General features: G+C 40.2%; 1 protein-coding gene across 1 annotated transcript in view; it reads right to left on the reverse strand.

Annotated features, from left to right (window-relative positions):
* LOC140482363 (low-density lipoprotein receptor-related protein 1-like) overlaps positions 1-22,726 on the reverse strand; it is a 1,932,271-nt gene that overhangs the window by 305,523 nt on the left and 1,604,022 nt on the right. The window contains exons 50-51 of the mRNA XM_072579726.1: positions 15,199-15,321; positions 13,274-13,393 (exon numbers count right to left, since the gene is read on the reverse strand). Of these exons, the coding sequence (XP_072435827.1) occupies positions 13,274-13,393; positions 15,199-15,321 (243 nt within the window). The remainder of the gene's footprint in view (positions 1-13,273; positions 13,394-15,198; positions 15,322-22,726) is intronic.

Here is a 22,726-nt window from a genome sequence, read left to right on the forward strand (position 1 = left end):
ATCTGAAAAGGTGGCTGAAATAACTCCACAGGAGACTGGTGTGCTGTCACCAAGTCACTCTGTATTCACATGTGTAGACTCCTTGACACTGATCCAACTCTCAGAGTGAACAGGATGTTTGATACTCTTGCTTTTGTCTGTCAGCCAAGTGGTCTCGAATTGGACCAAATTAACAGTCCCAATCAGTGAACTCATATTCCATATGATCTGGTTGCTTTCATTACAATCACTACTTTTAAAACCAAGACAAGCCAAGTTAGGATCTGTCAAACCAGATTTCAGTCTCAGGTCAAACTTGTCCTGTGAAAAAAAAAATAGCTGGGATCATAATACTCTTGTTAACACTATATGAATAAGCAGCCATCACGAGGGGCATTGTTTTGTTTTTGCAAGTGCAAGTGAAAGTAGAGCTGGATGAAACAGTGAAATTCTGGCCAACATTCAGATCAATGAACTTACACCATTGACACCTGAAGAAGCGGAAAGAACTTCATCAGAGTCTTCGCACCTTGCCAGATTTTCTTTTTCCTTTTTACTCTATTCTCTTCTGAAAAGAATATTAGGCTTACTTGTCATATGATAACATGAGTTACACTTCTGCTTTCATTTTGCTTTTCACTTCTGCATCCTCGCTGTGAATTGGAATCCTGCTGTTTATATTCTTATGTATTTACTTGCATAGATTTTACATTAAACACTCTCTCATCCAAAGAAACAACAGTTGTGGCATGGAATGCTTCCTCCATGGAACCTGTTCAAGTTTAAAACCAATGCCAGTGTCTTAGTCACAGAATCAAATACCACAGAAGAGGCCCTTCATCCATTGAGTCTGTGTTGATCAATTTACACTAATCTCACATTGCAACAGTTAGTCCATAACATTTAATATTATGAAATTTCCAAGACTCTTTTTAAAAGTTGTGAGGTTTCTCACTTCTTCTTTCCTCATAAGTAATGCATCCAGATTCCCCACACTCTGTGTCAAACATTCATTCTTCAAAGCCCCCCAAACTTCCTACCTTTCACCTTAAGATTCAGTCCCCTCATTATTGACCATTCAACCAAACTGTTTCCTATCTGCATTTGTACATGTCCTTCATATTCTTAGAACCTCAATCAGGTCCCATTCAGACTCAGGTGTATTTGGTATATTTTTTAAATTGTACACCCTAATTACTGGTAATTGATGTGGTGCCTACATATCTAAAAGCATAACTGAATCAAGCATCGTATATCAGTCCAAGAACTGAAACTGACATGCCCATTTGAAAAGATGAGAGACTTAACAAAAATTTTCAATATATAATTTCGTTACATCACATTGTAAAATTTTGCTGTAAATTCTGTGTCCTATGATCTTATACTCCACAACCACCTGATAAAGGAGCAGCGCTCTGAAAGCGAGTGCTTCCAAATACCTGTAAACCTGTTGGACTATAACCTGATGTTGTGTGTTTTTTTTAACTTTGTACACTCCAGTCAAACACTGGCAACTCCAAATCATCATATATCATAAAGCTGTCTTCACAGCACCTGCTGACTGATACAATAATTTTCCTCCAGTCCTCACTTTATCACTGTGTTTCCTTATACAGGTTAGTAAATGTTTGTTGATATTTCTGTGAGAGACCATAACTTTTGAATGTGTGATGTCAGTTGGCAGTCTATGCACTACATCGAAGTTGCTGAATATTGCAGACTGTGATTAATCACGATCAGCGAAGGGAACAGAGAATGTTCGGAGTACATAACTATTACCATTCATTTAGGCTGTGTAGAAGACCTGCTGTGAATTTGAGGATTGAGACATGATTATGCACATATTTTCCAACTCGGATGGCAAGCTTTGATGCTATTGGTAGCTCTTAATTTGGAGGCTGACATACTGGAGGCTGTAATACAGGCTTAATTTGGAGGCTGTAATGCTGTTGCAACGAATAACAATAATATCAGCCTCTAAATTGAGAACCAGCAATAGCATCAAAACTTGGGTGGCACAGTGGTCAGCACCACTGTGCTAGGCTTCAATTCCAGCCTTGGGTCACTGTCTGTATGGAGTTTGCATGTTCTCCCCAAGTCTGTATGAGTTTCTCTCTGGTACTCTAGTTTCCTCCCACAGTCCAAAGATGTGCAGGTAAAGTAGATTAGCCATGCTAAAGTGCCCGTAGTGTCTTGTGATGTGTGGAGTTCAGGGTGGAACTGGGTGGGATGATCTTCAGAAGTTTGGTGCAGGCTCAATAGGCTGAATGGCCTCTATCTGCACTATGGGGATTATATGATTCCATGACACTTCCCATTTAAATAGCTAAACTGTCTGGATAATTGATGTCCTTCATGGATTAAATGCATTCTGAAGTAAAACATCTACTTACAGAAGTCTAGTTCAGGTGAGCAAACAATGCAAATTGTCTATCTGGCCAATATCATACAATTGACACTGTTGTGAAACACCACATGGCCTTTGATGAAAAGTATGTGGTGAGTCAGTAAGTTCATTAATTTCTATTGAAGTAAGAAGTACCATTTTCAACGTTTGATCAATATATGCTGTACGTGCCTACATCTATTCTTTGCTGCTAATTTTCACTATGATCAAAGCCTTATCTTGATTTTTTTTTGTTATTTGTAAGGTTTGTTCATGACCTTCATTGTGAACTTTGTAGTGAGCTTATTTGGGCAGCTATTTATCACCTTGTTTGGCTCCGTGTGTCAGACGTGACTTCCCTGAAGCTTCCATCATTCATCCATCATAATCTTGTGGTCAATAAATTGGCCTGTCTGAATGGAACCTTTCACAATCCTTATGAAATAAAGATCTTACATTGTCAAGTAAACATCACTGTAAGAGTGCTGTGCTTGGCCTGGCATTGTTCATGTTACAGTTCATGTTTGCACTGAATGAAATGGACTATGAAAATGAAGGTCAACAACCATAAATATTTTTTAGAAGTGGGGTTATCAGCATTCTATTAAGAAGGTACCCCTTTGTGTATACTGAAAGACAGCATGATTAGGCTTGTTCTTTTGGCAAAACAAATGTTTAATTGCAGTGGCGAGAATATACCAGCTATGTTAACAAGCTTAGAAAAGCCTCCAGTTGAAATTTTTCAAATTGGCTGTATTTATTTGAGCCATAACAGTGGAAGAAGCACTTGCTTCACATGTTCAGTTGCAGTCTCAGCATCACCTGGCAGCATTAAAAAAAACAAGCTGGGTTGACACAAAATAACATTAATATTTAAATTGCCAATTTTTAGGTTGTGCAGTCATATAACCTTTTGCAACTTCTTACATGCACTGTACCTATGATTTATTAATTGTTCCCTCTAAAACACATTTCTGGTATTTCAGTTAAAGTTGGACATGAACAGTCAAGAAATTTCAGCAAATTAAAATTTTCAATGTCTAATGTGAAGCATTGGTTGTAATATTTTGGCAAACATTCACTGAAAAATACTTTTGAAGAAAAGTTGAAGAAACATTAATTACCAATTACAACCATAGTCCTGGGATTAATGTCCTTTTATCTACCTCATGACACATCCAGGGTAGAAACATAAAAAAACAGGAGCAGTGGTGGACCATCTGGCCCTGTTTTGTCATTTAACATGATCATAGATGATCATCCAACTCAATAGTCTGCTCCTGGTTTTCCACAATATCTTTTGATCCCTTTAGCTCCAGGTGCAATTTTCAATTCCTTCTTGAAATCATGCAATGTTTTGGCCTTGACTGCTTTCCTTGGTAGTGAATTCCACAGGCTCATTACTCTCTGGATGAAGAAATTTCTCCTCATCTCAGACATAAATGGCCTACCCTATTGGGCCTACCAGCAGCCATTTTTGCTGTTTCTTTTTGAGTCTTTTCCTAATCGGTCATAAAACAAGTAGGTTTTAATTAAGATTCTTCAAGATAATTATAGTTATAAATTCCGATGTGTTCAAAAAAGATATATACTAATCACTAAAATATTAGAAAGAAAGGTTTAAAACTAATTATAAGGGGCTTTCCTTATCTGTCCTAGTTGAGAGATAAAAGGTTACAAGCGATCGTTGAAACTAAAGTTTCCCACACTTCTAAAATAGTCAATTTGGAGCATAGCAACAAGATCACACATTGAATGATATTAATGTAGCTGAGATTGGTCATGTTCCTAGGAGTGATGATCACCAGAAATCTGTCCTGGACCACCTTTGTTGACATCACAGTTAAGAAGACACGACAATGACTCTTCTTCCTCAGAAGGCTAAGGAAATTCAGCTTGTCTGTAAGGATTCACATTGACTTTTAGAGATAGACTTTTATAGCAATTATGGATGACCAACCCGGCACTAATTAACCAATAGTATACATGGGCAGGGAATATATGCTGCCATGTTAATGGTATAAGAAAAATGTACGAAAGACATTTTAATCAAACAAGTGGCAAGCAACATTCGCACCACACAAATACCAGGATATGACCACTACCAACAAAACACAATCTAACCAACACCCCTTGATATCCAGTGGTGTTACCATCATTGAATCCCCTACTATCCTGGGAGCTACCATTGATCAGAAACTTTATTGGACTCACCACATAAACACAGTGGCTACAAGAACAGGACAGAGGCAAGTTATGGCAAGTAATTCACCGCCTGGCTCCCGAAAGCCTGTCCATCATTTGCAAGGTACAAGTCATGAGTGTGATGGAGCGTAGTCCCAACAACACTCAAGAAACTTGATACCATCCAGGACAAAGCAGCCTGCTTATGGGCACTGCATCAAAGAGCATCCACTCCCTCCACCACCAATGCTCAGTTGTAACAGTGTGCACTATCTACTAGATGCACTGTAGAAATTCACCAAAGATCCTCACACAGCACCTTTCAAACCCACGACCACTTCCATCCAGAAAGACAAAGCCACTCACCATCCTGATTTGGAAATATATCGCCATTCCTTCACTGTTGCTGGGTCAAAGTTCTGGAATTCCCTCCCTAATGGGCTTGTGGGTCTACTCACAACAGGTGGACTGCAGCAGTTCAAAAAAGCAGCTCACCACCGTCTTCTCAAGGGCAACTATGGATGGGCAATAAATGCTGGCCAGCCAGTGATTACCACATCCCATAAAACGATTAAGAAAAAAAATCTTGAAATTAGAGTGTCATTGAACTTTTCTTCTGATTTGCGCAGCAGATTTAGCGGGTAATTGAACCCTCACGTCAAGGCCAGATTTGAGGGAAGCTTTTAAGGCCTCTCTTTGTATTATACGGTGAAAAACATCAATAAAAGTTACCACATGCCTTTGTTTGTCTCCTGAAAAATTAGTGTCTCCATAAAGATTCGCTCCAACATACCCCGTATCCTTGGTCTATGATCCCCTGGTTCTGAACTCCCCTGCCACCAGGAACATCCTTTCTGCATCTCACTTATCTAAAATTTTATAGATTTCTCTGAGGTACGCCTTCTTTCTTCTGAACTCCAGCAACACATTCTTCACCAATTCAACCTCTCATCATATGTCAGTCCCACCATCCCAGGAATTAGTCCAGTAAGTCTTTGTTGCACTCTCTCTATAGCAAGAACATGCTTCCTCAGGTAAGGAGACTAAAATTGCACACAATATTTCAGGTGCGGTCTCAGCAATACCCTATATACTTCCCTGCTCCTATACGTGAACTCTCTTGTAATGAAAGCCATCATACCATTTGCCTTTTTTACTGCCTGCTGCACCTGAATCCTTGCCTTCAGCGACTGTTGTATGAGGTCACCCAAGCTCCGATGCATATTCCCCTGTCTATGGCCATTCAGGTAACAATCTGCCTTCTTGCTTTTTCTACCAAAATAGATAACCTCACATTTATCCACATTATGTTGCGTCTGCTATTCACTTGCCCATTCAATTAGCTTGTCCAAATCATGCTGAAGCATCACTGCACCCTTCTCACTATTCACAGTACCCCACAAATTTGTGTCATCTGCAAACTTAGAATATTGCATTTACTTCCCTCTTTCACATCATTAATATAGATTGTGAATAGCTGGAGTCTTAGCACCTAATCACCATAATATCACACTGCCATTTGGAAAATGACCCGTTTATTCCTATTCTTTCTTTCCTGTGTGGAAACTAATTCTACACGTCCCCAATCATGTGTACCTTAATAAACATCATTCACTTGTTCCCCTTCCTCAACTCTAGTAGTTCTGTCCTCAAAGATTTGTCAAGCATGATTTCCCTTTCATGAATCTACGCTGACTGTCTGATCCTGCCACTGTCTTCCAAATACTCAATTATAATTCTTTTAGAATTGACTCTAGCATTTACCAGAGTTGAAAAATGTGGTGCTGGAAAAACACAGCAGGCCAGGCAGCATCCGAGGAGCAGGAGAATCGACGTTTCAGGCATAAACCCTTCTTCAGGATTCTTTGCTTTATTATTATCACATGTAGCTAGATACAGTGAAAAGTTTTGTTTTGCATGCAGTACCTACAGATCATACCATACAAAGTGCATTAGGGTAACAGATCAGAGCAAAGAATACAATGTTACAGCTGCAGAAAAGGTTCACAGAGAGCAAGATCAACATTAAATTTGAAATTTGAAAGGTCCAGTCAGAAGTCTGATAACAGTGGGGAAGAAGCTGTTCTTGAATCTGTTGGTACATGTACTTAAGCTTTGTATCTTCTGCTTGACAAAAGAGGTTGGAAGAGATTATTACCGGGGTGGGAGGGGTCTTTGATAGTGTTTGGCTGCCTTTCTGTGGCAATGGAAAGTATAGATGGAATGAATGGATGTGTGCTGGTCTGGACTGTGTTCACAACTCTGTAGTTTCTTACAATCCTAGGCAGAGCAGTTGTCATTCCAATTCGTGATGTATCCAGATAGAATGCTATAAAAGTCTATCTCTAAAAGTCAATGTGAATCCTTACAGACAAGCTGAATTTCCTTAGCCTTCTGAGGAAGAAGAGTCATTGTCGTGTCTTCTTAACTGTGATGTCAACAAAGGTGGTCCAGGACAGATTTCTGGTGATCATCACTCCTAGGAACATGACCAATCTCAGCTACATTAATATAAATAGGGGAATGTCCTCCTTCTTGCTTCCTGAAGTTGATGATCAGCTCTTTGCTGACATTGAAGGAGATATTATTATCTTTGCACCATATCACCAAGCATTCTATCTCTTTCCTGTATTCTGTCTCTTCATTGTTTGATATGTGGCCTACAACAGTGTCGTCGTCGGTGAACTTGTAGATGGAGTTGGGACAAAATTTGGTTACACAGTCATGGATATGCAGAGAGTACAGTAGGGGATTGAGCATGCATCTTTGTGGGGTTCCAGTGTTAAGGACTGGATTGTTGTGGAGGAGGTGGTGTTGCCTATTTTCCCGGCTTGCCTCCATGGGTCAGGAAGTTGAGGATCCAGTTGCAGACAGTGGAGCAGAGACCTAGGACTCAGAGTTTGGAGATTAGGTTGGTTGGGCTTGTAGTGTTGAAGGAGGGGCTGCTGTTGATAAGTAAAAGCCTGATGTAGGTATCCTTATTATCCAGATGTTTCAGGGATGAATGTAGGGTTGGGAAATGGAGCTATTGCACCGGTAGGCAACTTGCAGGGGATCAAGGCAGGCTGGAAGGCTAGAGTTGATGTGAGCCAGGACTAAACTCATGAAATAATTCATACTTATGGAGGTCAGAGCCAATGGATGGTAGTTGTTGACACATGTTGCATATCTTTTCTTTGGTATCGGGATGATGGCATGGCAGCTGCTCCGCCCAGGACCATAAGAAACTATAGAAAGTTGCAAACACAGCGAAGTCCATCATGCAAACTAGTCTTCCATCCATTGACTCCATCTGCATTACTCACTGCTTCAGGAAGGCTGCCAACATAATCAAAGACCCCTCCTCCCCCCATCCTAGTTTTAATCTCTTCCATCCTCTTCTGTTGGGCAGAGGATACAAAAGCTTAAACATAAATACCAAGAGATTCAATAACAGCTTCTTTCCTGCTGCTACAGGACTTCTGAATGGACCCGGAGAAAGTGTGGACTGCAGATGCTGGAGATCAGAGCTGAAAAATGTGTTGCTGGAAAAACACAGCAGGCCAGGTAGCATCCGAGGACATTTTTCAACTCTTGAAGAAGGGCTTATGCCCGAAACGTCAATTCTCCTGCTCCTTGGATGCTGCCTGACCTTCTGAATGGACCACTCAAATTTTAAATTTAACCATGACCTTGCTCTCAGTTCATCTTTACTGCAGCTGTAACATTGTATTCTTTGCTCTGTTCTACTACCCTAATGCATTTTGTATCTTGTGAGCTGCATGTACTGCACACAAAACAAGACTTTTCACTGTACCTAGGTACATGACTAATCAAATCAAATCATAATAAATCAAATCAAATCAAGATAATTTCTGGTTTTCTATTTGCCTCCTTTCTTCAACAGATGAGTTATATTATCTACTATTTAATTTGTGGGAACTGTTCATTCGATGGAATGTTGGAAAATGACAACTCATGCATCCATTATTTTTAAGTTTACTTTCCTAAATACTCTGGGATTTAAAATATAAGGGCCTGGGAATTTACTGGTTTTCAATCCCATCAAGGAGGATGCAATGGACGAGTAGTATTATTGATGGACTATCAATCCAGAGACCCAGATAATGTTCTGGGAACCTGTGCTCAAATCCCGCCATGATAGATGGTGGAATTTGAACTCAATAAATATCTGGAATTAAAAGTCTAATGATGACCATGAATACACTGTCAATTGTTGGAAGAACCCATCTTGTTCACTAATGCCCTTTTGGGAAGGAAATCTGCCATCATAACCCCTCTGGTCTGGCCTACATGTGACTCCAGACCAATAACAATGTGGTTGATTTTTAACTGCTCTCAGTTAGGTGGGTAGTAAATGCTGGCCTAGTCAGCAATGCCCTCCTCCTGTGCATGAATAAAATAAATCCCCAAAAGCATTTCCCTAGTAATACTGATTTGCTTAGTATTTCACTTGCACTAAGGCCCACGTTCCCCAACATCTCTGGTATGTTATTTGTGTCCTCCTTTGTTAAAATAGAACCAAAGCATGTATTTAGTTGGTCAGCCATTTCTTTGTTCCCCATTATAATTTCCTTATTGTACAGTTCTCCTTCCGCAGAAGCTTAAAATACTGGGTCGAGGATAAGGAAAAACATTCATTTCTCATTGAGATTGGGAATCAGAATAAATTGTTGTCAACAAATTATATTTTTATTTTCATTCAATGATTTGCTGAAGTGAAATTGATGACAATTGCAGATGTTCCAAACTACAAACAGTTGTATCTTATGAGTCAGTAAATGATTTCATTGAACTATTGTAATTTCTGCACTGAAGGCAGCCATCACACCCATTGTATGTGTACTGGAGCATCTCAAGGTCTAACTTGACTGTTTTATTCACTTCCTATTTAACATCCTTTTATTTTCCTCTACCTCAAACAAGCAGCATAATATTTAAAATTTGTTTTCTTCTCATTAATGAGGGACATAAAAATGAGGAAAATCAAAGTCAATACAATATAACGAGAAAATTAAAGAAATGCAAGGTTCCTCAGACAGTGTAAAAATTGAAACAATAAATAGATGACAAAATTATACACAGACATTGTACATCCATATGAACACTGCTGAAAAATGTGTTGCTGGAAAAGCACAGCAGGTGAGGCAGCATCCAAGGAGCAGGAGAATCGACGTTTCGGGCATAAGCCCTTCTTCAGGAATGCCCGAAACATCGATTCTCCTGCTCCTTGGATGCTGCCTGACCTGCTGCGCTTTTCCAGCAACACATTTTTCAGCTCTGATCTCCAGCATCTGCAGTCCTCACTTTGTCCTCTTTTATCCATATGAACACACATACAAGAATAGACCACTCAGCTTTTGGAGCCCGCTCCACTATTCAATAAGATCATGAATGTTCCGATTGTAACCTCAACTCTATATTCCCATATATCCACGAGAATCTTTTATCCTCTTGGTAATTAAAGATCTCTCAACCTCTGCCTTAAAAAAAATTAAGTTTCTACACCCACTGCCTTCTGAGGAAACAAATACCGAAGACTCTCAACTTTTTGAGGGGAAAAAATATTTCCTTGCGTCTGTTTTAAATGGGCACCCCTTTATTTTTAAATCATGATCCCTAGTTCTAAGATTCTTTCACAAGAGGAAACATGTTTTCAACATCCTCCTGGTCAAGTTCCCTCAGGATCTTGTATGTTTCAACATAGTCACCCCTCACTCTTCTAAACTCCAGAGGATACTGGCTTCGCCTGTCTAGCCTTTCTTCATCCTTTCATTCCAGTTCTAGTAAATCGTTTCTGAACTGCTTTCAATGCCTTAACATCCTTCCATAAGTACTGCATTATTCTGGATGCAGTCTCATCAATGCTCCATGTATCAGAAGTATAACCTCCCTACTCTTGCATTCAGTTTCCCTTGCAATAAACTCCATATTCTGTAGCTTTTCTGGTTACTTAAAATAAACTTATATTATTCATCCTGAGATTTCCAGATCTCTCTGAATCTCGGATCTCTGCAATCTCTCACTATTTATATAATATGTTATCTTAATTTTCTTTTCTGCAAATCTGATCTCCCCCCTATAAGGCAGGTGTCACTTTAAATGGTTGAGATAAGATTTACAGGATGTTGCCAGGGTTGGAGGGTTTGAGCTTTAGGGAGAGGCTGAAAGGGCTGAGTCTGTTTTCCCTGGAGCATCAGAGGCTGAGGGGTGACCTTGTAGAGGTTTATAAAATTATAAGGGGCATGGACAGGGTAAATAGATAAGGTCTTCTCCCTGGGGTGTGGGAATCCAGAATAGAGGGTTTAGGGTCAGAGGGGAAAGATTTAAAAAGGACATAAGGGGCAACTTTTCCATGTAGAGGGTGGTACGTGCATGGCATGAGTTGTTGGAGGAAGTGGTGGAGGCTGGTACATTTTAAACATTTAAAAGACATCTGGATGGATATATGAATAGGAAGGGTTGAAAGAGATATGGGCAAGTGCTGAAAATGGAACTGGATCAGTTTAGGCTATCTGGTCAGCATGGACAAGATGGACTGAAGGGTCTGTTTCCATGTTGTACATCTTTGTGACTCTATGCCAAAATAGATAATTTCACACTTTTCCACATTGTACTCCAGTTGCCAGATCTTTGCTCACTGACTTAACTTATCTATGTTCCGTTGTAGGTTATTTATGTCCTCTTCACAACCCAGGGGTAGGGGTTTGATTCCAACATTGTGCAACTATCTGTATGGAGTTTGCACATTCTCCCTGTGTCTGCATGGGTTTACTCTGGGTGCCCTGGTTTCCTCCCACACTCCAAAGATGTGCCAGGTAGGTGGATTGGCCATGCCAAATTACCCCCTTGTGTCCAGAGGCATGTAGGCTAGGTGAATTAACCCTGGTAAATACAGGATTAAGGGGATAGGACGGGTCTGTGCAGGCTGGATGGGTAGAATGGCCTCTCTCTGCACTGTAGAGATTCTCTGATTCTATTTCAAGTTCAGGTTCAGGTTCCATATTTGCACAATTAGATACGATGTAATTGTCAACTGATAATTAAGCTGAATGAATCAATGCAGTTTACAAGGCCTACTTATAAACTACACAAGTTTCAGGTGAAGAAAATTCATTGTTTTCTCCCTCATAATCACAAATTTATAGCACACTTCCTCAGATCAGGTATTATCCTTGATCATGTCTGACTTGGATGATTGCACAATGAAAATCTTAACGTTGGAATGCAATCATCCTACTTACACTGGACTTTGAAGCTGGTGACAAAGATGCTCTTTCTTTATTCATTCATGGGATGAGGGTATCGTTGGCTAGGCAGCATTTACTGCCCATCCCTAATTGCCCAGAGGGAAGAGTCAACTACATTGCTGTTGGCCCAGAGTCACATACAGGTCAGACCGAGTAAGGATGGCAGTTTCCTTCCCAAAAGGACATTAGCGAGCCAGATGGGTTTCTCTCACAATCGGCATTGGACTCATGATCATTATTAGACTTTTAATTTCAGACTTCCCTCAATTGAATACAAATTCTACCATCTGCCATGGTGGGACTTGAATCCAGGTCCCCAGAACATTATCTGGGTCTCTGGATTAACAGTCGAGCAATAATATCATGAGGCCATCGCCTCCCCAAATAGAGAACCAGATGTTCTGGAATCTATACTGGGTATGTAGTACTGTCATGTTTGCAACATACATATTCAAAACCATTTTCCAATTTAGTTCTATCTTGAATAATTAATACATTGATAAAAAATGTAAGTGGCTCACATATAGAGGGGCAAGAATTTTAAGTGAAACCTGGAAACAACATACATCTGCTGTATACACCTGTGGTCTTATTGACAGAGTGGGAAAGGGAATGGGAAGTGCTTTGTTTCCTCACCCTTCCTAAGCTTTGAGACGTGGCTGGGCCATTTCTGTTGGAAAACCTACCAACTGCACCCTGCCTTTCACCCAGCTGAAAAGCTACTTGAAGTATTGTAACATGGTCTTCATACAAGTTTAGGCCAGAATTCTTGGTTACTGTTAAATAATCTTTATCAATTATATATGAATGGTGATAAAGTTGCAGAGCAACATGCTCTGTGCTGTACAAATTCCAACCTTCTAGCTGAGTACTAACACGTAATTACTGAAGTTACAGCGACATCATACCTTACTTCAGAGGCCATATTTGTGAAACCCTATTTCAACATAATGGTTCCAAACATCATTAGAAATATCATGTTTTTCCAATGGAGGGATTATGTTAAATATAAAAAATAAAATCTATGTTTACAAAGCAAATCTAATTCTCTAATTTGGAATATACGCCTTTGCACCACCACACGTGTAGATCGTCCCTACTAAATGTGAAACAAAATGCTCTAACACTATAATTTTGCTTTGGTGGTGACTCCAGAATACATCTCTTTGGTAATTGAACACAGACTATGTGACCAAAAAATTTGGACTTGAGTTGAAAACAAAATGGGATTTTCCGATATCATGGGTGTATTTGATATTTATAGAATTTGGTACCATCATGCAGATGGGTTAAGTACATTTTTAAGAATGAGATAACTGAACACTTGCTCATGTTATGTTTCAAAACTGGTTAAAAAACAACTGGGTATCATAAGAATTAAATTTTCCATTAGACATGAGCTGATACCACTAACTATGAGAGAAAACATGCAGTGGATTCATTATCATTATCTAATTTCTAATTGAAAACCTACCACAGAGGGAAACTGCTTCATCAGCACCATCCCGGCAATCATTCATACCATCACAGACCCAACGGTTAGAGATACATTTGTGATTTGGGCATTCAAACTGATCCCAAGTACAGAATGAATCTGCGAACAAAGGAAAATGTAACGTTAGTACCAATTTAATGCTTTGCTAGATTGTAGTAAGTTAGTGCCGCTCATACACTTTACAATTTATGCTTCATTGAGTCTGAGTCTGTCAGGAATGAAAATTGAAATAGTTATTTTCATAATCATTGAATTACCATCTTGCAGCACTGCAATTCATATAGTAAAATTTATGTCTAAGATTGAAAATTCTTAAATATGGGTGTTTAGTTAATAGACTCAAAACTCCCTGCCTTCTTGCAACCTTATCAATGTTAAAAGCTGTTGTCCAGAAGGCAAACAATGGCTCCAGCAGTGAATGGAATCACCATAAATTTTTGCAGGTGAACTTTTCTGGTTGGCCATAATTTTTTCATGTCATATTTCTCCATAATACTTTTGTCCATCTAGGAAATCTGAACTTTCTTTTATATCGGGGACTGAGTTAACAGTGAAGCTCGAAATGTAAAGTAAAAATCAGTGAGCTTAGCTTATTGTGTTGGACCCTTGAACGAGCAATATGTTCAAAATTATAAAATGAATAACAGTCAGTTGATGTGAAGTGTCTGTTTCTAGTGATCAAAAATACATTTTTTAATGAATAAAATTATAGACTACTCCGTTAGTTAATAATTCAATAAGTCCAAGCATGTTGTTTTAAAGCTGTCTATCAATCTAACCATAATGTTTCTTCTGGTTTCACTGAGACAGTAAAGAAGCCAAAGTTCAGGTTCAACTCTTTGAAAGAAGAAAATGAATCTTGCCTTTGTATAGTGCCTTTCATAGGGGGAAACGAAGGCCCAGTGATATGACTGCTAGAATAATAATCCAGAGATCTAGGTAATATTCTGGCTCCTGGGTTTAAATCCTGCCGTGAAAGGTGATTGAATTTGAATTTAAGAAAATAATTTTGAATGACAAATCTAATGGTGACCATGAAACCAATATTGATTGCCATACCGTTGTCATAATGTTTTTTTAGGGAAAGAAATCTGCCCACAACAATGACCTACCAAGCCATTCAATTCCAAAAAATCACTAGAAAATCTGAAAAACAATGAAACCAGAAAATGTATCACCATCCTTTTGATGTCACTGGATCAAAATCCTGGAATTCCCTCCCGAACAGCATTGTGGAACTACCTACGGCACATGGACTGTAGCACTTCACCATCACCTTCTCAAGGGCAACTCGGGCAATGAATGCTGGCCCAGATTGTGACATAGAGTCATTGAGATGTACAGCATGGAAACAAACCTCCAGGTCCAACTCATCCATGCTAAGTACATACCTTAACTTAATGTAGTCCCATTTGCCACGACTAGATTAATTTTGGATATCTACACAATCCCATGAGTGCATTAAAAAAAATGACCTCAGAACATTCCAAAGGGGTTTTGCCACCAAAAGAAAATTGAAGCAGGAAATAGTATTACATTGCAAATACTACATACAGTGATGTGACAATTCACAAATCAATTGACCTTTAGTGATCTTGGTTGAGAAACATATGTTGACTCGTAGGAGGAATCCGTGACTTTTTTCTTTGTGTTATGCTATTGGATTTTTGATAAGTAATAGAAATGGCAGACAGAATAATGCCTCAACCAAGGGACGCATCTTTCATGGGGAAGTGCTCCCTCAGTATTACAATGAGTTGTCAGCCAAGATTGTGTGTTCAAAATCTCTGGAGTTTGACTTGAAACAAAAATGACCTTTTGACTCAGAGTTAAAAATGTCATCACTGAACGGTGGCTGTAACCTGATAAAACATGAAGTGTAACTAATATAAAAGAGTGGGTACCACAATGGGATTCATCTGCTCCATCTTCACAGTCCTCTTCCTTATCACATATCCAAAAAGCTGGAATACATCGTCCATTTGGACATGCAAAGTAGTGTTCTTTGCATTTGAGTTTGTGGTGAGCTAAGAGAAAAATGAACCACAAAGTATTTAATTAGTATTTTAGAAATGTCCCCACTTACTGAAACAAAATATACCACAAAGCATTCAATTATGTCCAAAGAGAAAATAAATATACAATAAAACAAAAATATATTAACACCCAAAAAGGATAGGTTAATAATTCAAGTCGGTAAAAACAATGACTGCAGATGCTGAAAACCAAATACTGGATTAGTGGTGCTGGAAGAGCACAGCAGTTCAGGCAGCATCCAACGAGCAGCGAAATCGACGTTTCGGGCAAAAGCCCTTCATCAGGAATCCTGATGAAGGGCTTTTGCCCGAAACGTCGATTTCGCTGCTCGTTGGATGCTGCCTGAACTGCTGTGCTCTTCCAGCACCACTAATCCAGTAATAACTCAAGTCGCAGGAGAATCAACGTTTCGGGCATTTGAGGATTCCTGATAAAGTGTTTATGCTCGAAACGTCCATTGTCCTGCTCCTCGGATGCTGCCTGACCGGCTGTGCTTTTCCAGCACCACACTCTTTGACTCTGATCTCCAGCACCTGCAGTCCTCACTTTCTCCTAGTAGGCATCTATTATCACAGAGGTTTAGAATTTTCATGGTACTCATGTTCAGGTGGCTAGACAGACCGCAGTAAACAACATTTACTGCATCTGTCAAAATGTAACAATGACTCAATTTGATTGACTGATTGATTAACATGGCCAACTGAATAGTTAACATACAGCTTGCCTTTGTCAATGAATTGAAGGGAAAAAGTAGAACATCATTTTATAACATGACAAGACAAATTCATGGGGTCCTATTTACAATCATGTTGAACTACAAATAATGTACTTCGTTTCACAAGAGCTTCAACTTCTTAAGTGAATAACAGTTGCCTCGCTTGACCAATTCCTCTCTGCTTGACAGGTACATACTTATCAAGGACAGAAGAGGATTCTACAGCTTCTTCTGTACCTCCTTATTATGCAGCCCCATCTGTTTGCTTTAGCTTCCTTTGAAATTAAAGTATGAAATAAAAACATCTACGAACACAGAAGCTGTAAATTGTCATTTAAGGTGTGCTATTTACATGTACTTGAATATCAATTATTTTAGAGTTTGGATTCTGAACTTGTGGCATGGCTTGATTAAGAGATTTAATGAATTAACCTGTAAGTATTTCTGGTGCCACAGAAAAACACAGTAAAACACAGGATGAGAGTGAAACTTCCTAGACAGTAATGGGTTTTAGTTTTGATTGGTAAAGTTTTTTTTGAGTGAACTGAGTAAACAGTGGTGCATGAGGCTTCATGTAGAAATTTCCAGAATGGAATTTTATTTTTGCTTAGTTTTCAGTTTGGCAGTTTTGCAGAAAACTTGACAGAAGTTGGATGTGTAAAAGGAGTTGCGCCTAAAGAAGGTTTAAAACTATCAAGAAATAGGATTTCTCAGCGTGAAGATTTTAACTTTAAAGTTGCAGGCCAGAATTGTTTGGTTAAAATCTTGAAGGAGTTACTTGAAGCTGAGAAAGTCTCAGCTCAGCTGTATGAAGGTTCAAGGAAGAGGTGATCAGATTTTCCACATTGGGAACTGAAGTCACAGTTAAGTCCTCATGATTGAAACTGGAATTCTGACTGGTGAGTGCTGTTGGAATAAATTGAATTGTAGTTTACCAAGTCTTGTAAATTAAGAAAGATTATATATATAAATGTTTTTGTTATTCACTCATGGGATGTGATGTCACTAGCTGTCCAGTATTTAATGCCCATTCCTCTTTGTCCTTAAGAAGGTGAGTGTAGCTACTTTCTCGAACCATTGCAGTCTACCTGCTGTTAATAGACCTATAATTCCTTGAGGGAGGGAATTCCAGGATTGTGACCCAGTGACTGTGAAAGAACAATAATCTGTTTCCAAGTCAAAATGGTGACTGGTTGGAAGGGAACTTGCAAATAGTGGTACTCCTATGGATCAGCTGTCCCTGTCCTTCCAGAAAAACAGTCATGGGTTTAGGAGGTGTGTTGGAGGATTTTTGGTGAATTTCAGCAATGCATCTTGAAGATAACATATTCTGCTGATATTGCATTGGTGGTGGAAGGAATGAATACTTTTGATGCCAATCAAGCATTCTGCTCTCCTGGCTAGTGTCAATCTTTTTAAGTGTTGGCTCTGCATATTTCTGGATAAGTGAGGTGTATCCCATCACACTCCTAACTTAGCTTTGATTCATGCACAGGATGTGGGCATTCATGCAGGTCAGCATTCATTGCTAATCTCTAATTGTGCAGAGGGCGTTTTGGAGTCACATGTAGGCCAGACCAGGTAAGGATGGCTGTTTCCTTGCCTCAAGGACATTAGTGAGCCATATGGATTTTTCTTGACAATTGGCAATGGTTTAATGGCCATCATTAAATTTTTAATTCCAGACTTTTATTGAATTCAAATGTCAACAGCTACCATGATGGGATTTGAACCAACGTCTCCAGAACACTAGGTGGGTCTCCAGATTAATAGTCTAGTGACAAAATCACTAGGCCAAGAGCTCCCCTAATTTCTGCCTTGCAGATGGCAGACAGACTTTGGGGAGTCAGGAGGTGAGTTACTCACCGCAGTGTTACTTGTCTCTGCTCTTGTAGCCATTGTATTTTTTTGGCAGGTCCACTTGAGGTTTTGCTCAATAGTAACCCCCAGAATGTTGATAGTGGGGGTTCTGTGATAGTAACACCATTGAATGCCAAGGGAAGTGGCTAGATTGTCTTTTATTAGAAAATGTCATTGCCTGGTCTTTGTGTGCCGTGAATGTTACTTGTCACTTTTCAGCCCAGGCCTTGATATTGTCCAGATTGTTGCACTTGAACATGAATTGCTTCAGTATCTGAGGCCATAAAGTTTCAGATTGTGCTGGAGTACAATTCTGCTATTGTTATTGGCCCACATGAACCTTATAAGACCATAAGACCATAAGACATAGGAGTGGAAGTAAGGCCATTCGGCCCATCAAGTCCACTCTGCCATTCAATCATGGCTGATGTGCATTTCAGCTCCACTTACCTGTATTCTCCCCGTAGCCCTTAATTCCTCGAGACAACAAGAATCTATCAATCTCTGCCTTGAAGACATTTAGCGTCCCAGCCTCCACTGCACTCTGCGGCAATGAATTCGACAGGCCCACCACTCTCTGGCCGAAGAAATGTCTCCGCATTTCTGTTCTGAATTTACCCCCTCTACTTCTAAGGCTGTGTCCACGGGTCCTAGTCTCCTCACCTAATGGAAACAATTTCCTAGTGTCCACCCTTTCCAAGCCATGTATTATCTTGTACGTCTCTATTAAGTCTCCCCTTAATCTTCTAAACTCCAATGAATACAATCCCAAGATCCTCAACCGTTCCTCATATGTTAGACCTACCATTCCAGGGATCATCCGTGTGAATCTCCGCTGGACACATTCCAGTGCCAGTATGTCCTTCCTGAGGTGTGGGGACCAAAACTGGACACAGTACTCCAAATGGGGCCTAACCAGGGATTTATAAAGTCTCAGTAGCACATCGCTGCTTTTATATTCCAACCCTCTTGAGATAAGTGACAACATTGCATTCGCTTTCTTAATCACGGACTCAACCTGCATGTTGACCTTTAGAGAATCCTCGACTAGCACTCCCAGATCCCTTTGTACTTTGGCTTTATGAATTTTCTCACCGTTTAGAAAGTAGTCTGTGCTTTTATTCTTTTTGCCAAAGTGCAAGACCTCGCATTTGTTCAATCAGCCATTTCCTGGACCACTCTCCCAACCTGTCTAGATCCTTCTGTAGCCTCCCCACTTCCTCAGTACTACCTGCCTGTCCACCTAACTTTGTATCATCTGCAAACTTCGCTAGAATTCCCCCAGTCCCTTCATCCAGATCATTAATATATAATGTGAACAGCTGTGACCCCAACACTGAATCCTGCAGGACACCGCTCGTCACCGGCTGCCATTCCGAAAAATAACCTTTTATCCCAAGTCTCTGCCTTCTGTCAGATAGCCAATCCTCAATCCATCCCAGTAGTTCACCTCGAACACCATTGGCCCTCACCTTGCTCAGCAGCCTCCCGTGTGGCACCTTATCAAAGGCCTTTTGGAAGTCTAGATAGACCACATCCACTGGGTTTCCCTTGTCTAACCTACTTGTCACCTCTTCAAAGAATACCAACAGGTTTGTCAGGCATGACCTCCCCTTACTAAGTCCATGTTGACTTGTTCTAATCAGACCCTGCTCTTCTAAGAATTTAGAAACCTCATCCATAATGATGGATTCTAGAATTTTGCCAACAACCAAGGTTAGGCTAATTGGCCTATAATTTTCCATCTTTTGTCTTGATCCTTTCTTGAACAAGGGGGTTACAACAGCGATCTTCCAATCATCCGGGACTTTCCCTGACTCCAGTGACGCCTGATAGATCTCAACCAATGCCTCTGCTATTTCCTCAGCCACCTCTCTCAGAACTCTAGGATGTATCCCATCGGGGCCAGACGATTTATCAATTTTAAGACTTTTTAGCTTTTCTAGCACTATCTCTTTTGTAATGGCAACCATACTCAACTCAGCCCCCTGACTCCCTTTAATTGTTGGGATATTACTCATATCTTCCACTGTGAAAACTGACGCAAAGTAGTTGTTAAGTTCTCCTGCTATTTCCTTATCTCCCATCACTAGGCTTCCAGCATCAGTTTGAAGTGGCCCAATGTAAACTTTTGCCTGTCGTTTGTTTCTTATGTATTGAAAGAAACTTTTACTATCATTTCTAATATTACTGGCTAGCCTACCTTCATATTTGATCCTCTCCTTTCTTATTACTCTGTTTGTTATCCTCTGTTTGTTTTTGTAGCCTTCCCAATCTTCTGATTTCCCACTGCTCTTGGCCACTTTATAGGATCTCTTTTTTTCTTTAAAACATTTCCTGACTTCCTTTGTCAGCCATGGCTGTCTAATCCCTCCCTGGATAATCTTTCTTTTCTTGGGGATGAACCTCTGTACAGTGTCCTCAAATATACCCACAAACTCCTGCCATTTTTGCTCTACTGTCTTCCCCGCTAGCCTCTGCTTCCAGTCTATTTTTGTCAGGTCCTCTCTCATGCCCTCATTATTACCTTTATTTAACTGTAACACCATTACATCCGATTTTGCCTTCTCTCTTTCAAACTCCAGACTGAACTCTACCATATTATGATCGCTGCTTCCTAAAGGTTCCCTTTCTTTAAGATCTTTTATAAAGTCTGGTTCATTGCAAAGCACTAGGTCCAGAATAGCCTGCTCCCTTGTGGGCTCCATGACAAGCTGTTCCAAAAAATGCCTAGTCTTGAGCAGCTAGATTGTTTCAAAGTCTGCCTCATTTAACAAGGTCATACTGGTGCAGCATGGTGGCTCAGTGGTTAGCACTGCTGCCTCACAGTACCAGGGACCCGGGTTTGATTCCAACCTCGGGCGACTGTCTGTGTGGAGTTTGTACATTCTCCCAGTGTCTGTGCGGGTTTGCTTCTGGGTGCTCCAGTTTCCTCCCACTGTCCAAAGGTGTGCAGGTTAGGTGAATTTGCCATGTTAAAATTGCCCATGGTGTTCAGGGATGTGTAAGTTAGGTGCATTAGTCAGGAGTAAATGTAGAGGAATGGGCTTGGGTGGGATACTGTTCGGAGGGTCAGTGTGGACCTGTTGGGCCAAAGGGCCTGTTTAACAAATGTAGGGATTCTATGAAAAAATAGTGTCATGTGACACAATGGATGGTATTTTCCATGTGAAAATGGACTCCATCTCCATGAGGACTGTGTAGTGGTCGCTCTTATTGATACTGTCATAGATAGGTGCATCTGCAGCTGGCAGGTTGGCGAGGATGAGGTCAAATATATTTTTCCCTCTTGTTGATTCACTCACTACCAGCTGCAGATCGAGTCTAATAGTCATGTCCTTTAGGACCTGATCATCAATCTGTAGTACTGTTGCTGAGCCATTCTTGATGGTGGACATTGAAATCCCCCAACCAACTTACATTTTGCGTGATTGCCACCCTCAGTGCTTCCTTCAGGTGTTGTTCAACATGGAGGAACACCAATTCATCAGCTGAGGGAGGATGGTACATGGTAATCAGCAAGAGGTTTTCTTACCCATGCCTAACCTGTAAAAATCAGACTTCACTGGGTCCAGGGTCAATGTTGAGAACTCCCAGGGCAACTCCTTCCTGACTGTGCCACCACAGTGCAACAACCTCTGCTGAGTCTGTCCTGCCAGTGGGGCAGGAAATAGTGATGGTAATGGTGGTGTGTGGGACATTGTCTGCAAGGTATAATTTCACGAGTCAGCCTGTTGCTTGAATCATCTGAGAGACAGCTCTGCCAATTTTTACACTAGCTTCCAGATATTAGTGAGGAGGACTTTGTAGGATTGACAGGCTCTTTCTGCTGTTGTCTTTTCCGGTGCCTTGGTCAATGCAAGCTGTCCGTCCAGTTTCATTCCTTTGCTGAGACTTTGCACAGGGAAGCTGGTTATGAGCCATATTTCTGTGGGTCTGGAGTCACATGTAGGCCAGACCAAGTGAGGATGGCCGATTGCCTTTCCTGAAGTGTATTGGTGAGCCAGATATGTTTTTCTAACAATGGCTTCTTATTCATCAGTAGATTATTATTTCCAGATATTTTTTATTGAATTCAAATTCCATTATTTTCCCAGGCAGGATTCAAACGCAGGCAGGCTCCCAGAGGCATTAGAGAGCTCCTGTATTAAGGGCTTTTGCCTGAAACATCGATTCTCCTGCTCCTCAGACGCTGCCTGACTTGCTGTGCTTTTCCAGCACCACACTCTTGACTCCTGTATTAATTGTCTAGTGATAATACCACTAGGCCTTTGCTTCCCCTTAAGTTTGGTTTATTCTATTTTATCTTCAGTTATTTTGCTAAGAACTTTCTTCTTTACTAATAAATCCAAATGCAGCATGGTGCTCTTACATTTTAGTGAAAGACCACCTTGTTAAAATAAAAAAAAACAAAATATGATCTGCCAAGCTAGAGTTGAATGTAAGATTTGACTTGAATAGTAAAGACATCAGCTGAGAACATAACAAGTTACACACTTCTCCAATACCCACAATAGCCCACTTGACTTAGCAGTGCAGTCCATGCCAACTTTGAAGCTCAAGGTCTAATTTCCATAAATTTCTTGGGCCTATCATTCAGCCCCACTCTGCTCAAAATCTAATTTATTATCTAATGGTTCTATAAGTATGGTTCTAAAAACCTACTCTGTTGTCTAATGGTTCTATACATACTGTTTTCAATGATTTGTCTGCATATGAGAAATACCTTGAGAATCCATGCATATTATGAACATCTTGTTACCTGATAAAAAATGACTAGTGCTAGATGCATATGAGAAAGATATGAACATTTTAAGCAA

This window comes from Chiloscyllium punctatum, chromosome 10, assembly GCF_047496795.1.
Source record: "Chiloscyllium punctatum isolate Juve2018m chromosome 10, sChiPun1.3, whole genome shotgun sequence".
NCBI lineage: Eukaryota > Metazoa > Chordata > Chondrichthyes > Orectolobiformes > Hemiscylliidae > Chiloscyllium > Chiloscyllium punctatum.